The sequence below is a fragment of the Haliotis rufescens genome, unplaced genomic scaffold (assembly GCF_023055435.1).
Source record: "Haliotis rufescens isolate VD_foot unplaced genomic scaffold, xgHalRufe1.0.p SCAF_2, whole genome shotgun sequence".
Classification (NCBI taxonomy): domain Eukaryota; kingdom Metazoa; phylum Mollusca; class Gastropoda; order Lepetellida; family Haliotidae; genus Haliotis; species Haliotis rufescens.
In genome coordinates, this window is record NW_025963890.1 from 50804057 (window position 1) to 50823882 (window position 19826).

Consider the following 19826-nt stretch of genomic DNA (forward strand, 5'->3'; position numbering starts at 1 on the left):
GTAACATTGTTGTGGGCAAGATAATCCATGGTAACACGTGCAGTATGCGGTCTTGCGTTGTCTTGCTGTATCTCTTCTGACGTCAATGGTGGGAATAAGGTGACGTTGAAGGATTTTATCACGGTAGCGTACAGCAGTTAAATTACCCTGTACGTGCACCAGATCTGTCTACCATTCACGGATATGCTTGTCCACATCATGACACTTCCACCGCCGTATCGGCCGACTTCATGAATACAGTGTCGAGTGTAGCGTTCATATCTCCGTCTTTAGACACGCATCCTACCATCATGGCGATACAGCATGAACCGCGACTCATCACTGAACCATATCCTTCTCCAGTGCACTAGGGTCCATGGTCGAACATTTCTGCTCCATTGCAGACGTGCACGACGATGATGTTGCCGCAGAACGGGCTCTGTATATGGTCTCATAGGCCGTATCCCATGCTGTCTTAGACGATTTCTGATGGTTTGCGCTGAGACTACGAAGACCAGGAACATTGTTAGCTGTGTTTGCTGCACTGATTGTCCGGTTGCGAAGATGCAACACCCGGATGAAGCGGTCCTGCGCCGCAGTTGTGACCCTGGGTCTTCCACTTCTCGGTCGATCTCTTGTAGAGTTGTTGAGTCTGTAGCGCTGCCACAGACGAGAAATGGTACTCTGCCTCACGTTAAAGTGCCTGGCTACTGATGTCTGACTTCCTCCAGCTTCCAGACGTCCAATGGCTCTGTTTCTACAGTCTTCATTTAGTCTTGGCATCATGAGAGTCACGCATACAGAACATCGGAGAGTGATTCTCAGCAGGACTGCCAAATTTTTATACCCATCGGTATAAAGGTTAAGTAGCCATATTTGCACGTGCAGCATGCTTACAGCTTTTTCTCCATGCAATTCCTCCCAGTTAGGTTTCAAGATGCTGTATTTTGGCGACAAGTCACTAAATGTTGTGTTCGGGTGCAATAAACTAGTGTAAGGTCAATATTCACAGTTAGCAATGGCATTTATATTGAGTTCACGCCTTCAACTTTAATAACAGTCAAGTTTGATAAACAGATTTCAGTTATGCGTTTCTTTTTTTGTCCAGTATATACTACTCCCTTGGGTCAATCCCACTGGTTATTTTTCAAAGGTACAAAAAGTTTTGTAACGGATGGTTGTTGTACATTATGCACTACAATATAGTTCGTGTGTGCCTTTATTCGATAAGTAAATATATTTGTGTTAGGAAATACAGTTAATTAAACTGAAACGGCTACATTGGACAATTATGGTCAATTGTGTTTTTGATTTTCATGCGTATTGGTACGCAAGCAACTCAATTTTTTTTGGTTAATGCTAATTTATGTATGCAAATAAAACTACTGAAGTTACATGTACATGAATAAAAAGCTTATTTAAGAGAATATATACTTATCAGGACTGAGTTCTAAAAATTGGTGCCATCAGTTATTTATTCCAGACAAAGGGCCTTTTGTGTGTATTACTTTCAAATTTGATAAGACTTTATCATGAAATAAAGCCACCCTAGTGCCTATATCTCTTTACAGGACTCTTTTTTATAGTTAACAGTTACTTTCTTATTATTCACTACCTTATGAACAAAGAGAATTCTAATGTACACCATGCTAGGGTAGGTGGCACGGGAGGTCCAGTCGTCTATGTGCAGAGTTGCGTCCCTTGGACACGCCAGATTCCTATAACCGTGGGTTCGAATCCCTGTTCGATCGATTACGTTTCTAGGTTTGTCAGAACCATACCCGAGTTGTAAACCTCTAAGCCTTGTATCATTTTGAGCTTTACTCCCACAATAAGCTGACACGCCGTGATATGACTGGAATATTGTTTCAAGCTGTGTTAAACCCACTCACTCACTCATGGCTGGGTGATAACGCTGTTTTCTTGTTGACATCCGCATTGTGGCAAAGTAGGTACTTGGTTAGCTTAAGAAAACCAAACTTATCGTCATAAAATTTTTGGTCAGTTTAACAGTGATAGTCCCCCTGGCACAACGATAGCAATGATATGTGAGATGTAACGTGTCTAATATCATGAATACAGCATATCTCAGTCTCATCAGTCCGGAATTGATACTTTACGGTATTCACACCAGAAGATGATGAAAAATGTATCCTTATTTCACAAAGCATCATTTAAGAAGTACTGATGAAGTTTCTCAGATGTGAGTGATCTATGAAAGAAACCCAAAATATGTTGTACTTTACAACCAGATCTACGTTGTATTTTTATTTTTTTTTTTTTATTTCATTTTATTTCACCTTTTCCCCGTTACATGAGGAGGATGGCCATCCAGGGCAATGGTCACCCTCACATTCTGAAGACAATGTATGTATACATTTGGGGAAAATTAAATACAAGTATTGGAAATGGTGCCAAGGTGATTTTTAAGAAATATAACAAAACATACACACAGTCAAGCATTCAGATCTACGTTTTAGGAGATTCGGGGTTTTGCATTACCATCTGACCATCTGAGTCTTTCGCTGCTGGGTGAACACGAGTGGTTCAGTGTTGGGCATGACCGAAGCCTGAGCATCATTCTGGAGTCAAACCAGTATCAGAAACATAATAATGAAATTGATTGCGTTTTAAGTGAAAAGCGAAAATCCACAACAATCTCAACGTTAATCTATCAAATGAGGAATCAATTATCACCCATATTACATGAGTCTATTCAGTCAGCACGAAGTGAGCTCCCCTGTTGATGTTGCATGGTATTACGTACACACTCATCCCCGTCGATCAATGACATTTTACCCAGCATTCTCCAAGCCAGGAAATGCAGAGAGTTTGTAAGGGATTTTTCAGAATGATTACTCAAAAATATTTCGTAATTGTTGGAAATTTATTCGAAAAAATAATTTGGTGTGATTGTTAAAAATGATTCAATATCGTACCCTTAAAATGTTTCTTGATGACACACACTTGATAATAACAAAATATATGCCGAACAAGCAGCTTTGAGGCACCGATATGCAACAACGGATAACTTGTTCCCACTAACTGCTTGCATTCATACATACTTAAGTACACGGTAAGGTAGACGATTCCTATTGCCTTTGTGCCTCACGTGACTTCGTGACACCACATTCACGTATCATGTACCTGGCTGCGGCAGGCAAACTCTTACCGTATTTAACCCATAATCAATTAATCTAAACTGCGGCATGGTATCTCAGTGAGCTAGCACTATAAATCGGCATCAGTCCGGACTAGTACAAGAAGCCACACAAACACACACACGTACATACACGTCGCTATATAAATGCAATAATCTTGGACGCGACGTTAAACCCCATTTCACCTCACCTCACCTCTATTTGTAAGCGTTTGTGGGAAATGGTGATCAAGATTTTAAGTGTGAAATAACGAGCAACACGGATTCTCATTCTCATTGCGAACAAGTTTCTGAATGATTAACTAAGGCTTTTCATGAAAATGGTACTTTAAATTCCGTCAAGCCTATTTTCCTCGTATCCGAATATAAAGATCATGTGAACTTATTGTTCAGTGTAACTGTGTATGTGTTGACAAAATCTTTAACCAACATGTAAGATCCCCTAGGTATAGGCAGTACGGGTTTGGAATAACATCCGCTAACTGTCCCTCACTTGGGTCACGTCCGTTTGCATTAAATTTATTCGAAAAATAATTTGGTGTGATTGTTAAAAATGATTCAATATCGTACCCTTAAAATGTTTTTTGATGACACACACTTGATAATAACAATATATGCCGAACAAGCAGCTTTGAGGCACCGATATGCAACATCGGATAACTTGTTCCCACTAACTGCTTGTATTGAAACATATTTAAGTTCACGGTAAGGTAGACGATTCCTATTGCCTTTGTGCCTCACGTGACTTCGTGACACCATATTCACGTATCATGTACTGGCTGCGGCAGGCAAACTCTTACCGTATTTAACCCATAATAAATTAATTTAAACTGCGGCATGGTATCTCAGTGAGCTAACACTATAAATCGGCATCAGTCCGGACTAGCACAAGAAGCCACACAAACACACACACTTACATGCACGTCGCTATATAAATGCAATAATCTTGGACGCGACGTTAAACCCCATTTCACCTCACCTCACCTCTATTTGTAAGCGTTTGTGGGAAATGGTGATCAAGATTTTAAGTGTGAAATAACGAGCAACACGGATTCTCATTCTCATTGCGAACAAGTTTCTAAATGATTAACTAAGGTTTTTCATGAAAATGGTACTTTAAATTCCGTCAAGCCTATTTTCCTAGTATCCAAATATAAAGATCATGTGAACTTATTGTTCAGTGTAACTGTGTATGTGTTGACAAAATCTTTAACCAACATGTAAGATCCGCCAGGTATAGGCAGTACCGGTTTGGAATAACATCCGCTCACTGTCCCCCACTTGGGTCACGTCCGTTTGCATGGCTAAGCATTCACTTGAGCAGAATGTAATCCATCTTCCCGAGGCAAGGGAGTTAACTGACAATAAAGTCCAGTTTCCACCCTTGACGAACTAGGCTGGTATTACGGAGTTACATTTTGGCTGGACTAACGAGTCTATGCATAGTCCAATCAAAATCCGCGCACCGAAATCGAAATCTGGTTCGTAAACTATCGTGCAGATTTCGGTCGATTGCAGGATTTGCAAAGCATGTGCACCGCCAACTCGTTGTCAACAGATATTTTCTAATTTTCTGTTCATGTCTTTATACAAGGTGCTCACGTGATTTTATGCACTTCGCGATGTAAGACTCGTTTTATCACAATATAGAGCTTGATTATCGATCAGATCGTCTTGACTGGGCGCCGCCATTTTGTTTGAAGCAAATGTAAGTGATACGAGAGGTGGAATCTGATTGGTCCTTAGGAGAGGCATAGAAGGGACATAACTCGTAATAGCCACAGGTGACGCGACGATTGAGCCGAGGAATACCTGCATAGTTCGGCAAGGGTTGAAACTGACTTTTAAAGTCATTTAACTCTCTTGCATCGGGAAGATGAATGTAATCTCGTTACAGTTTCCTGTTTATCTGGAGTACTAAATCGTCATAAGAACCAGTCGATTGATACTCACCTTGGTTAATAAAGTATATTTTTACCTGACCCCATAGGGTAAGAGGCACACAACCTCTCGTTATATTCGAGATAGACTATAACAGCACAAATAGTATGGCTGATTTATAGAGAGTGTTTCACGTAAAGAAATATTATACCATAGGCCTGATACTACAGGAGTAACCTTGACCAAACTGCTGGTCTAGATTGCTGACGAGATTATTCTTTAAGATCTTTTTAAACAAATATTTAACACCTTCAAAATATTTCTTTCTGAAATGTACATGTCTTGTATAGTTTAGAACCGAATATAAAAGCCAGTTAACAGCATGGAGTAACGAAGATATTTTACAATTATAAAAGGATATATACCTCGTTAATATTTTAAAGGTAACTATGTATTCTTACTTGATGTTTAGAACAAAGTATTTTAAAACTGACAGGTCCAAATGTTATCCTAAAGTATCATTGCCTTCTAAGGTGGTGAGGTGAAATAGGGTTTAACGTCGCGACCAAGATTATTGCACTTACACAGCGCCGTGCATGGACGTGTGTATGTGTAGCTGCGTGTACTAGTCCGGATTGATGCCGATTTACAGTGCTAGCCCACTGAGATACCATGCCGCAGTTTAACATGAATACCCCACTCAGACACAGTATTCTGACTCCGAGCCGACCAGTCCTTGTTTTAGTCCCGCAATACCGAGCGCCATACAGGGTAACATCAAGTACCATCTATAAATGTCTTTTGGTATGACGCGGTCGGGCATCGAACCCCTGACCCAGGCAGACGATCTACCACTAGACACCACGGAGGCGGTAATTTCCTTGTAATATGTATTCAATTTGTTTATTATGTATTTTTCTTCTTCTTCTTCTTCAAATGTAGCAAAGAGGGTTCTGGTGATCCTGGCACAGTCAGGCTGGTTAGGCTCATCATCAGCTCGGGGTCCTTGCCCCCTTTTTACGCAGCCCAGACAGCGAATGGGACTTCTCCCAGGAAGCGCTGCCTGGTCGAACCCATCGAGAATTTCTCGGAGAACGTGAAGACTCCCCAACACTGCAGCCTTCTGCATTACCAAGACTGTAAGAAGGGCAGGGAGCAAACCCGGATACTCTCCCAATGTCAGTCAACAGATTTGGAGGTACTAAACCTCCGGTCAACTTGGTCCTTTGGATGCAATCTTGACATTTCGAAAGCGAGGTCTGCATAATTGCCATTCACATTTGTGTCAAAAGAGACAGAAAATTCAATGATATAAATGATTTCATTGGATTTATCAAAAAGGACAAGATCAGGTGTGTTTGCCTGGATAGGTCTGAGGTTGTATACGGGCCTATTCCAAAGAATTTTATATTTATCATTTTCCATGACGCAATCTACATATACTGGGTGGTACCATGGATGGACCTGTGTCAAAACAACAAGCACGGCGAAGACGGTAATAAAAGGCTCGAACGCACTGCTTACTCCAACATGACACCGACATGGTACCACCAAATACCCGGTCACCCACAAACAACTTCCACAATTTACATCACAAGGCATCCGGTATTAACAAATACCGTTCCAATATGCGGCTGCTTCACAATGGAACTCTCTTCCACTCAAATCCAGAAATCCTACTCTCTCATCTTTAAAAGTCAAGACTAAAGACACGCCTCTTGGAACGTTACGAAAGTCAAATAGCATTATTGTTATTATTATATACAGGTTAAAATAAAGAAATGCAGCAAAGAGGGTTTGGTGATCCTAGCACAGTCAGGTTGAGTAGGCTCATCATCAGCTCAGGGTCCTTGCCCCCTCTACACGCTGCCCAGACAGTAAATTGGACTTCTAGTCAAACCCGCCCAGAACTTTTCGGAGAATATGAAGACGCCCCCAACACTGCAGCCTTCTGTATTACCCATATTGTCAGAAGGGCTTATTCACGGCAGCGGTGTTAACAGATTGTATGGTTATTGGGAGGGTGAAGTTGACTGAAACACAGAGAAACATTTTTGATGTTGGTATAAATGTACGTCCTGTCATCACATGCTCTTATAGAGGTTGTATCTTGGAAATGTTCCATCACAACTACGACAGGTAAAACACACAAGTAGTTATTTGTATATTACATGTGTGGCGAACTTGATACAAGAAATCCTTTTCAAGTTTTTTCATGAAGCTGTTTCCCGAGATCTTCTAAAATCCTTAGGAAACACTAAACATGTAATGTGTGACCCCATTTCTTGTGCTATAGCCTTCGATCGATTAAGAAAGGCGAGCGCCAACACGCCGATCAAACGGCAGTTGTTACCTTGCCAGCGGACAGGTTTGTTTGCTCAGGTAACCTAGTCAGCGCATGGTTTGAGGAGGCAAACTCCAGGAGGCATTACTGATTTTGGATCAATTCACTCCCACGGTGTCATGTTATTGTTGTAAGTAAGCGATAGCTAGTTGCGATTTTTTAGCTAGTTAATCACTCCTGTGACCAGGTTTGATTGTACGAAGTTCGAACAAGTACAGACGCATCGCCAGAGAGTAAAGTAAAAATATCTGACTGTGCACCACGAAACCCCGTTACTCAACACCACTAATATGTTGACGATCTGTTGTATGTATATATGCCATATGAGGGAATATTTTGACCATACTGAGGTATATTAATCGACCAGTGAAGTCAAATTCAAAGATATTTATTGCGTTTTAAGTCGTCATGGGAGCTGCATGTACATGTAAGTACAAATCTTTACTTATTCGGATAAATCATAATTTTTAAGGTTTTGGATAACTAGACAGATAGCGTTCAGGTAAAAGGCCCTTTTTCTTAAATCACAATGATAAGGAGTTGGTGAGTGGGTGAGGGGGTGAGAGTGAATTATGTTTAACGCCGCGTTTAACAGTATTCCAGATATATCACTGCGTGTCAGTTTAATGAGGGAGGAAAACCCGAAGTGGTGAATGCCTCAGACGTTTATCACTTTGTTGAAACATAATCGGGGCGAACCGGGATTCGAACCCACAATCATAGGTTTCTGGAGTGTCCAAGGGACACAACTCTGCACAGAGAATAAGGACGTGCAAAAGTGAAGTGGATTTCACAGCTAAATGACAATATGGGATTACCACTTCGATGTTTCAGTGGATCCAATTTAACAGACCAAGCTTAAATTGTATAAGGAGACGTCTGAAGTATTTTTTATGTCAATATATATGAGTATTTTCTGTTTGAATAAGGCTCTAAGATAACATGGACGACATCATCAAGAGCCCCTCTGTGTTAAAATCCAGCTTACTCAGAAGCATTCGATTACAAGATAACATCCTTTCCTTCAGCAAGTTCAAGACCGGTACAATCAACTTTACAGCCCAAAGTAGTGAAACAAGTCACAGTCATATGGTATGATGAAGATGTTGGCTGCCGCCTGTGTGAGGCCGGGATCGCCGGTGATGACGCCCCTAAAGTTGACGTTTCCTCCATCGCCGGCCACTCAACACAAAAGGTAATACTTATGCTTTCATGTGTGGGAAGTTTCTTGGACACCGTCATCACTGTTTAATGGTGTAATGTGGAAACAGGAAAATCCCATTGATACGGATGGTGGGGTTCCAAGTGAAATCCTCCGGTATCATGAAAACACCACTTTTGCATGTCAGTTCAAGTGTAATGATATATACGATTGAAAACGTTAACGCCAGACAATAATCAGTCTTGATTATCTGCTCGATTAACACATTTAAATCTGCGCAAAAGGCAAAATAGTGACGGAAATGATATAAATTGATCACTGAAAATCAGTGATGAAAAAGTGTCCTGATCTGCTGGTTGCACCCACCACTCACAATTTCATAAAAGTCCTGCTGTGTCATGTACAGAGACAATGACCAAGTTTCACACAAATGACAACGTCAAGACCTACAATTTCATAAACGTCCTGTTGTGTCATGTACAGAGACAGTGACCAAGTTTCACACAAATGACAACGTCAAGACCTACAATTTCATAAAAGTCCTGCTGTGTCATGTACAGAGACAATGACCAAGTTCCACACAAATGACAACGTCAAGACCTACAATTTCATAAACGTCCTGTTGTGTCATGTACAGAGACAGTGACCAAGTTTCACACAAATGACAACGTCAAGACCTACAATTTCATAAACGTCCTGTTGTGTCATGTACAGAGACAATGACCAAGTTTCACACAAATGACAACGTCAAGACCTACAATTTCATAAACGTCCTGCTGTGTCATGTACAGAGACAATGACCAAGTTTCACACAAATGACAACGTCAAGACCTAGAATGGAAAAGGGCTGCAGACCTTGGAGTATCTCTTTAAGACACACATGAACTTAATCCCGTACATGCATATATATATAAAGTAGAGATCTAAGCTTCGTGTTTGATCGTGCACCAATCCATGTACAACTAGTGTACTCCAACAGCTCGTCTGACGAGTCGGGGAGGTCGGGTTTCTCAGCGTCAATTGTAAGTTTCTATTTTTCGGGGCATGACGCTCTGTTTTTATGGATAGTTTTTGAATCCATACGAATCAACCTGCACAATATACACATATTTTCTACTAACAATCCTGACAAAGAGGGTATGCGTCATGCTACGTACTCATTGAAGTACTTTCAGCAACATTTGTGTTTGTATTGTGAACATATTGCCTACGAAATGCCTTATCACGTTCAAATATGGATATGAAATGTTCAACTCTTTTGTGTAAATACTAGATACACAAGTCGGTTAATCCTCTCCATTCTTCCATTCCTCTTCCATCTCTTCCATTCAAGAAATGATAGTACAGGTGACATCTGATTTGAAGGTGTTTATTCTGTAGATTGAGGTTCACATGAAGGGTACAGGGCTGAAAGACATATACTCACACGCTAAAGAAACGCAAGTGGTTTTAAGCAAATAGGTAACAAACACGGAACCATAAATTGATACGAGTTTTAGCATGTAGTGAAGCCTGATGGTGTTATCAATATTTTTGCATGCATTTTGGAAGCCCCGAGTAAAAACGCAACATAAAAAACGAATCGTCAAAACGCACCATTTCAATGAATATGTGGGTATTCATGCACCAATTTCTCGCGAAACCGAAAATGCACGAACTGTCACGAACTGTAGTGGGTATAAAACTGTGGCCGATTCTTGGACCTACCACCCCTTGGTCAACAATGCCACGCCTAACTCAAATTCAGAGAAACCAGGCTATCGGACGTTTGGAAGCTGGAGAGTCTGTCCAAGATGTTGCCCGTCATTTCAACGTTAACATAACCACAATTTACCGTATCCTGCATCGGTACAATGCTACACAGACGACAGATGACCTTCCTCGGAGCGTGGGTCATGATATGGGCAGGGATTGGACTTGGACCCATGTGCTTTCTGAATATTGGTCAAGGTCGGGGACACGTCGTCACTGCTCATCGGTATATCGACTAAGTGATCAGACCCCACGTTGTTCCATTTTTTGCACAACATCAACAACACATTTTCCAGCAGGACAACGCTCGTCCCCATGTTGCCAGAGCTACCATAGCCTTTCTGCAACAACACAACATCCGTGTTCTACCGTGGTCAGCCCTCAGCCCTGATCTGAACCCCATCGAACACTTGTGGGATGAGGTTCAAAGGCGTCTGCACAATGTGCGCCCAATCCCTACAACTGCCGATGAACTACGCACAGCTGCTCTGGACGTGTGCAGGAGGATCACTAGGGCCTTCACAAATCGCCTGATCCACTCAATGTACAGGAGATGTGTGGCAGCGATCAATGCTAATGGTGGTCACACCTGGTATTGACTGACATTTTGGGCATTGACCCGAAACTGTGTAAGCTCTTAACATTTGAAAAAACCCAATTATGTCATCTGCCTTTTAATCCATTAAACTGTGTTCAGTCAAATGTTTGTCAATCTTGCCCTATTAGTATTTCTTGTTTTTACTGTTGAAAATAAATAACATGTATACTGCATACTCGACTTGCGTTTCTTTTGCGTGTGACTATATTAACATAAATGGTTACTTAACCTGATCGCTACCGAACAATAGGTGTCATCATTTTTCGGGATAATTGCGGTAGTTTTCTTTACAACGAAAATAACAACTTTTAGCCCGTTATGTAGCATATTTTAAAGACACACTACAACGATAATTACGTAAGAAGTATCCTTTTACATGAAACCTTTATCTAAAAATGGATTATAAGTGAAATTTACCATGTAGATTGAATGCGACTGCATATTCAAAAGAGCGGGAGCACTTCATGATATATAATGCTACAGCAGGCCAAAGAAACGATACACAAACACTTCTAACCAGACTATAGTGTAAATACTGCCAATACTCACACTGTGGTGTGTCACAAGTGGTCAAAGCTAAATTTTCCCAAATGCGAGAGTGAACGGCATGGTTCGTCTAGCTTACCATTACAAAGGAGAGTTCCGACAGTCAGGGAGTGTACATTGTGGAACATTGTTACTGTAACTCACCGATATATCACCAAAGTTTCAGCAACTTAGTATAATAAAATCAAATGTACATCTTAAAAAAACTCATATAACACATGTGAAGCCCATTTCTGGTGTCCCCCGCCGTGATATTCCTGGAATATTGCTAAAGGCGGCGTTAAACCATACTCACTTGCTCACACATGAAAACATTTTTTTTCCATTTGAGACGTCATCTTGAACTGGACAGTATATGAAGTTTCAAAATCTGTAGACAACAGTGTGTCCTACTCTGTAATTGAACGGGTGTACCTTTCAACAACTGGCCACTCGTTTCTAGCACTGCTCTGTTCATTCAGTAAGACATGATCACATCGTTGCACGTAACGCTGATCCTGAAACCACTTTCGTCTTGCCTGTAGAGTGTGGAGATATTCCTGTCTCCAACGATTCCATAACGTGTTTTCGAGGGATTAAACTCTCTACTATTGTGATCAAAACAAGTCCTTGGGGTTACAAACTTCCATTGGTTTAACCTCATGTTTAGTCTTCTGCATCAAGAGAGTAGCAGGGGTAAGAATTTCAGGCGACTGAGGATCCTAGGAGACTGAGATGGTAGGTTGCACATTCACAATCGCTGATACTACTGCCATGAATGCCACTTCATGGATCAAATCCCTTTGGCGGGTTTCCGCCAACATTGAGTCCAGAATTCTGTGTGTGACTCCTATAATTCAATCCCAGACACCACCCATGTGTGAGAATTGTGGCGAGAGGGAGGCGAGGTAAGGCTGTTGGTGGTTGGTGTAGGCAATGTCGCCGTTTGTGAAAAGAAGTGTGCTGAATGACCTTGAGATTAGTTTTTGCGCTGGCTAAAACTTTTTCAGTTGTATGGATATGGATGATTAGCCCGCGATCGTCGTAGAAGACAGTCCGCACTTGAGATCCTGAATGTAAAATAATTTCTTCATTATGTAGGTGTTGTTTGAGTCATTTGTCATTAAGTTTTGTTTAATAGTAAGCCAATGACATTTTTGGTATTTATCTGCAATCCCCATTTGGTAGACCATTTTTGGATGATATTTCGAGCAGATTGTATTTTAGTTTGGGCTTACTTTTATTGAAAAAGAAGAAGTCCAGAGGGAAATGTTATCTGCAAATTTTGCTGTTGATATTCTTTTATATATTACTGTCTACTGTTTATATTTACTGTCTATACTTCCCCTCTCGGCAACATTGTCAGATCTCGTCAACTTTCAGTTCACTTATACACTGATGATACTCAACTGTATCTATCATTGAAGCCGTTCAATACATCATGAGTGAATTCCGCTTTCACTCAGATGATTGGCTGCATGGAAGACATAAAAGACTGGATGACAACAAACTGTTTAATGTTAAACAGTGATAAAACGGAATTCCTTGTATTCAGCAACAAACTGTCGAGGAACCAATTCTCACTTCCAGCCCTTGAAATCAGTGGACATGTCATCGAACCCAGTGAGGAGGCATGGAATCTTGGAGGAGTGTTTGACTCTACTCTGAGTGCTGAGACCCACGTACACAAAGTGTGCCGGAAGGCCTGGGGGTGGAGGCGGGACATGTGTGTGTGTGTGTGTGTGTGTGTGTGTGTGTGTGTGCAATGGGTAGATGTCAGGTAGTGTGTTATGTGATTTAACTGTTATGTTTCTGTCAGGTAAGAAAGGAGTGAATAAAATTTAGAATGCGCTAATTAATGGCTATATTTTTCAGTTTTTGCACGCGGCCGTTTCGCCAAACCATGTTTAATGCCTTACTAAAATCTATAAATATGGCCAGAGTGTATTGATTTTTCTTCTAAATGTAAAATGTGGTCTAAAGTTTGTCAATTGGGTGTGAAACCGCCCTGGTCAAGGCCAATTCTTTTAACAAATATACTATATACTGTTAAACAAAAGGTGCAATCATTTTAGGATAATCAGAACTTTCAGAACTTTCAGAACTTTCAGCTCGTAATGCATTTAAACAGATTTTAAAAACATACTACAACGATAGTTACGAAAGAAGTATCCTTTTACATGTAACCTTTATCTGAGAATGTTTATAAGGGAATATCTACACTGATTGTGACAGTATATTCAAAAGAGCGCCTATTCAAAAGAGCGCGAAAACTTATTGTCACTGTACACAACTTGTCTAAGTGCATTCATGATACATTATCCTACAACAGGCCTAGAAAGCTATACACAATTCTAACCAGACTATAGTGTAAATACTGTAGAGTGTCACAAGTGGTCAAAGTCTAATCTTCCTTATGGCGAGTGCGAATGGCATGGTTCGTCTTGCTTACCATTACATAACGACAATTTTAACTCATGCACAGGAGATTTCCGGCAGCTAGGGAGCAAACATTCAGGAAAACTGTTATGTTGTTACAGCACAACCGCACTCCCAGTATCATCGAGGATCACAATAAACAAAACATGAATCCAACTTATAACGTTCGTTGGTGTTGGCTCGTCAAGAGGGTGAATTTGTGAAATGTTCTGAAATCTGTTCATGCGTATTTACAGCATGAAAACCAGTTTGTCAATCTATCATCACACTTAGGATTAATAAAGGATGTGTTGGCACTCCCACTATCGTAGGAGATCACACTGTACAAACAATGTATCCAACTTCTTCAGTCCGAGGAATGGTGGGGACGCCTAATGGTTCAAGTAGTTGCACCTGAAACCGAGGACCCTGCTTCCCCAACTACTAGTTGTTACTGTCCCCACCGTGATGTGGTTTGATCATTGCAAAAACAAGCGTAAAACCATACGCAATTCCGTGTGCCTGTAGTATTCACATACAGACTTGTCAATGATAACAAGTAATGGTAGATAATATAGATGATATCACAATTCTTTCCAGGCTGTGACTGTCGGTATGGTACAGAAGGAAAGCTACGTTGACAACAAGGTGACAGGTATCCCCGCCATTATGATGAACAGGGAAGACCGTGAGGGGACTTCGAAGGGTAAGATTCAAATCTTATACACCCACAACCTACTGTCTAAAGATACGGCCACGTCAAAGCAGAAGGGAGGGAGGGGGAGGGAAAAGTAAAAACCCTTGCAACCTCGATACAGTTGCTTTGCATCATTGCGATATTGCTTAGAAATGACCTCCATTTTGTTCTTGCCTTTCCGAGTTCAGATCTAAAAATAATATTTGTTGTTAGTGTTCCTGGTTTGTTGTGACTATAATGGCGTGGTGGCAACTTAACAAATAGGCAAACAAAGGCTTCTGGACATTGTTTCGTGTTGATTCCCAAATTGAAATTATATGTTATCCCAGAAATCGGTACATAATAGAACTTTAATAGAACACTAACATCTAAATATAGTAAGTTCCTGACGACTGATCACTATCAAAACACAATGTAATGAGCGTCTACCGAATCTCAACAGAAACAATGAACGAGGGCTGGTCCATCAAACAAAACCAACAATTGTGAAAATGTTTAAAATTATATTTTTCAACATAATCTCCCTTTCAATACACTTCTCATATCGATAGTGAAGCTTTTCACTTCCAGTCAGGAAAAGTTTTTCTGAAGCCACCCTGAAAACCCCATTCATTTGAGCTTTGAGGTCATCTTCATCGTCATAGTGTTTTCCACGAAGGTGTTCTTTCAGTTTAGGAAACAGGTGGAAATCACTTGATGCGAGGTCAGGCGATTATGGAGGGTTAGTTTTGTGTAAATAATAACAAACAGGATGATTAAAGCCTTATGCCAGCACCAATATCACTAGCATCTTCAGGTAATTTGAAAGATTTTTAAAAGTTTGATGCTTGGAGAAAAGGAGAATTCATGAGAAAGACTTTAATTTTCTCAAATCAGCCAAACAATTGCTGTCCCCAACAAATTTCACCTTTTTGCCCAGCAAATTAGTGAGAGCCCTACCACATGTGATACATTTTGAACAGTAAACTAATTACCAGCCATACCAGGAAATCTACGTTTTGTTTGGTGGAGCTTGGAATTTTGAAATAGCTTCTACCTTTTGAAACACCCTCAAGATTGGCTGTAATGTCATTGATGATTCTTGGTATTGGATAAGAGTCAGTTTTAGAAACAGCGCACAACATCTGTAACTGCCATCAGGCTTTGGCACAAGAATGCAAGGTGAATTTCAGTCACAATGACTTGGTTACATCATGTCATTATCCAGCATATATGGAATCTCCTTGCTTTAAGCTTGATTGGATTCATCCGGTAGAGATGTTGTGTCACAGGCACAGCGTCAACTACATCTACATCATGACACACCAGATCTGTATGGCAAGGAACATCCGTGAATATGTGAGCAAACTCTTGAATGAACTCTTAACACTTGAGCCTTTGGCTAAGATGACAAATGACCTAACTTAGCATCTAAGTGAGCTAAAACTTCAGAGTTGTTTAGCTCAGGGCCAGCATAGTCAGCAATGCCATGAGTCACATTCTCATCAGTATCACAACCTGATGCAATGTGCACAGGAGAAACAATGGCAACACACTGAGTAGGTCCATTGTCATTTCTTTCATGATACTTTCTAACCATATTGACATGACAAAGCTGTGTCTTTTTACGATGGTCTGGTGTTTGTACAACAAAGTCAGTATCAGTGATTTTTCTGTCAATAACATATGGACCGTGGTACTCAACATAATGGTTGACCAGGGATTGGCAAATCACTAAGACTTTATCGCCAGGACTGAAATTTCTCTTGAAACGTTTTGTCATAATGTACTTTCATTTTGTCCTGGGACTCCTACACAAGCTTTTGAAAAACTAACCCGAAATGATGAGATATACTACAACAAACTCATTTCAGACCTATCATTAAGTCAATGCTGATATTAAGTGTCTAAAGATCTACGAACTGTATGGCCAAAGACAAGTTCAAAAGGATTAAAATCTAGGGACTCCTGAACTGACTCCCTCACAGCAAACAACAACGAATGAATGCCTTCATCCCCCGCCTTCTCAGTCTCGAAACAGTGAGTCCTGATCTGACTGTAAAATCCTAGGCAAACCGACCATGGTGAATTGATAATGACCTGAGCTGTAATTTTCCGTAAAGCAAATAGCCTCTGGAAACCTTGTGGGAGCAAACATGATCGTTGGCTTGTACTGTTTTCCTGACCTAGTTTTAGACAAAGGAACAACACAGACAATGATGACCCTGCTGAAAGGTTCTTCAAAAGCACAAATGGGTTTCAAAGGTGCACGCTGGGATTTTCTGATTAGGTTTGCCAACCATTTGGCACCCTTGGCAACTTTTGCAAAATTCAGCAACCTCATGCCGCAAATTAGGACAAATTTTGTTCACACTCAGATGGCCTGCCAAAGAAGTTTCATGTGCCAGACTCAAAACATGATTTCAAAATGAATTAGGAAGAACAATTCATTATCAGCAGCTACATTGGGCGGTCTCCATTTCCTCATCAATACGCTATCCGTGAAATAATAGCAATCTGGAACCTTGTCAGCTTCTTCTAAAGAGAGTGCCCTGTTGGCAAAGACTTTTACTTCCAGGTCACCCCTCTGTAACTTAACTAACTGCTCCCTGCCCAGAACTGGTTCTTAACAGCCAAACTGTCAGAATGTACTCTCCCTCGAAAATTAAGACAGGTCAAGGGAATGATCCATAAGAGTGCAAGACAAACAACAGGATCTGCCAGACGCATCCCCGTGCCAAATCATTCCCAATGGGCAAGATTACACCTTTACCAGGTAGAGGTTCCACAAGCCCCCTTTTGACCAACACAGACACCAAATATGTCTTCAAATTCACAAAATGGAGAGGCGCTCTAGTACAACCACATAAACCCTCTGACAAAACCTCAGCGTTAGTTGATGACTCCTCAGAAAGTGGCAAAATACCATCCAAAATCAGAGTTTGAAGAGCACAAGTATCCCCTAAAACGTTAATAGGCTTGACATTGGATCTGTCACCTTAAGCTGTATCGTTTTCATGTTTCAAGAAAATCAGTAAATGCACTGGATTTACTGGTTTATTGATCACTTGATTGTCTGGTTTGTTTACTGGTTTCTGTCGCATGGTAAGAGTATTGCTTTGCGACATACTTTTTTATGCAAATCGTGTGAATGGCAGGTGCTACGATAGGGTAGGTCATGTTTACCCTTCTCGCGAACACCTGGTGTCTTCACTGGTCCATTCATATGTTTCGAAAAGCTATTGTGCCTTTGCGCTAAATGGAACCTGTTTCAGTGGATAAGTTCGACTGGTTATTCTCTTGTATTGACAATTTATATTTAAATGTTGCCACTATTGCCAAAGACAGTCTGATTGTTGTTCGCCACTGTCAACAATTAGCTTCCACCAGGGACTGCAATAAGAGAAGTTCTGGAAGATCCATTAACTGCCATCCACATTCAATTTGACCACCCTCAATGCTGTAAGTTGAAAATTGTAACACATTGTTACTTGTATGCACTAGACGTGGACAAAGCTATTGAACACATAACTAACAGCTTCCATAATTGGTCCACAGTCCAAAATGGCTCAGTCTACCAATAAGTTTGCTCTTCGCAGCAGATGTTCTTGAAGTTCATGAACGCGTAACCTCCTTCACTTTTGTTGAGGATGAATCATACAACCCCTTGCATGGTGCACGACTTCAGTTGTGCATTTAACTCAAACGACTTTCACAGAGGGCCAGTTTATCTCTTCACGTTACTAAATTAAATACCAAATACAAATGGTTGGTTGGTCCGGTTTCACGTGGACGATATACTATATTTTATAACACTAAGACTAAAGTTACCCCTTACACTGATATCAACTCCTCAACATCTCACTTAAAAAAGCATGTTGCGAGTTGTCAGAACACGGTTTAGAACATAATTGACAGCATATGCTTCTTGCATACCTCTGGCAAGCTATTTTTAGCATGTCGTCACCCCAGCGGGACTTTTCTTAACCAATCAGAATGCGCGCCTTAGCTCCTGGTCCAGAACTCTTGTTTCCCTATGATCAATTACCAACAGCTTTTCCACATTTTAGGTGCATCTAGAGGGAGAATGTGTACTATCATTAAGTTTCTCAGCTTAAAATTACACAAATCAGATCAAATATTTCCTACAGGAGAGTGTGTATATTTAAGAATTGACCTTCACTTTGTGTGAGTTCATTGGAGTATGAACCGTCATAGAGTGAGGGCCAAACTGTATGAACGTCGGAGTTTCCGAAGTTCTTAATGAACATGTGGCGGTTACATGTTTTAGTCATCATTGATCAACTGGCCGATCATTGAAAGGTGAATAAAGATGCGTCAAACAGACACTAAGGTAAATTCTTAGATTGCTGGAGACGGTCAATGTCAGCCTTGGCACGAATTGAGTCGTTACTACGATAGTTGAGATGTGCATTTCTTCGATTGTTCATTAGGATACGCCGCAGCGAGGATATACGTGAACAATCATGCAGTCACGCTCTCTGACATTTCTCAATGTATACTGAAACGTTGAGACCAAGAATGAAGGTTCTAAATGATCAGAAAGAACGCTTATGTATGTTTTCGTGCTTGGGAATTCCCAGGGGTTTCCCCAGGAATGTGGAAGTAGTCCGTCAGTGTTTACGTCATTTCAAGAACCATGCTGACTGGCTGCCGGCCGCAAGGAACTCTGGATAGGAGAGTGTTCAAGAACAAGATCTCGTGAAAAACGTATGAACGTCAAATTGTGTCATTCATACACTTATGAACGTCAATTTCGCGGTCACGTGACCGACCTCTCGTCCAATGGAAAAGCCGTGTAAACTTCAAATTAGAAAAAAATATTTCTATAAGAATCAGTAGGTCGACATACAAATGCCCTCAATGCTTTTCGAACGTATCATCTAGTAATATTGTATCCATCACTTAATGGTGCCTTACTATGTTGATTATGCATACTCTTAGTTCTTTTTTTCATACAATTTGCATTAACTGAGAACATGGACGACATCAAGAATAGACCAATCTATTTTAAAATCCATTTTACTCAGAAATAGTTGGTCACAAGACAACACTCTTTCCTTCAGGCTGTTCACGACTGTCCACAGAAGTGAAACCCCAGTTGGACCGCAACGTTTCTGCGCTGGTTATCGACAACGGCTCTGGCATGTGTAAGGCTGGGTTCGCCGGTGACGACGCCCCCAGAGCTGTCTTCCCCTCTATCGTCGGACGCCCCAAACATGATGTAATTATACTATGATCTGTGAGAAGGTTCGTGGACATTGCCACCACTGTCAAGTGGTGTGGATGTACAGGAAACCACCTTCAATA

At 40.8% G+C, this 19826-nt stretch overlaps 1 protein-coding gene across 1 annotated transcript; it reads left to right on the forward strand.

The window, feature by feature from the left end:
* Nucleotides 1-7724: 7724 nt before the first annotated feature.
* On the forward strand, nt 7725-19755 carry LOC125381962. Its single transcript, XM_048399355.1, has 4 exons — nt 7725-7791; nt 8393-8559; nt 14420-14525; nt 19583-19755. Exons 1-4 carry the CDS (start codon nt 7773-7775, stop codon nt 19753-19755), a joined length of 465 nt encoding a protein of 154 aa, XP_048255312.1. The 5' UTR covers nt 7725-7772.
* The last annotated feature ends 71 nt before the right edge of the window (nt 19756-19826 follow it).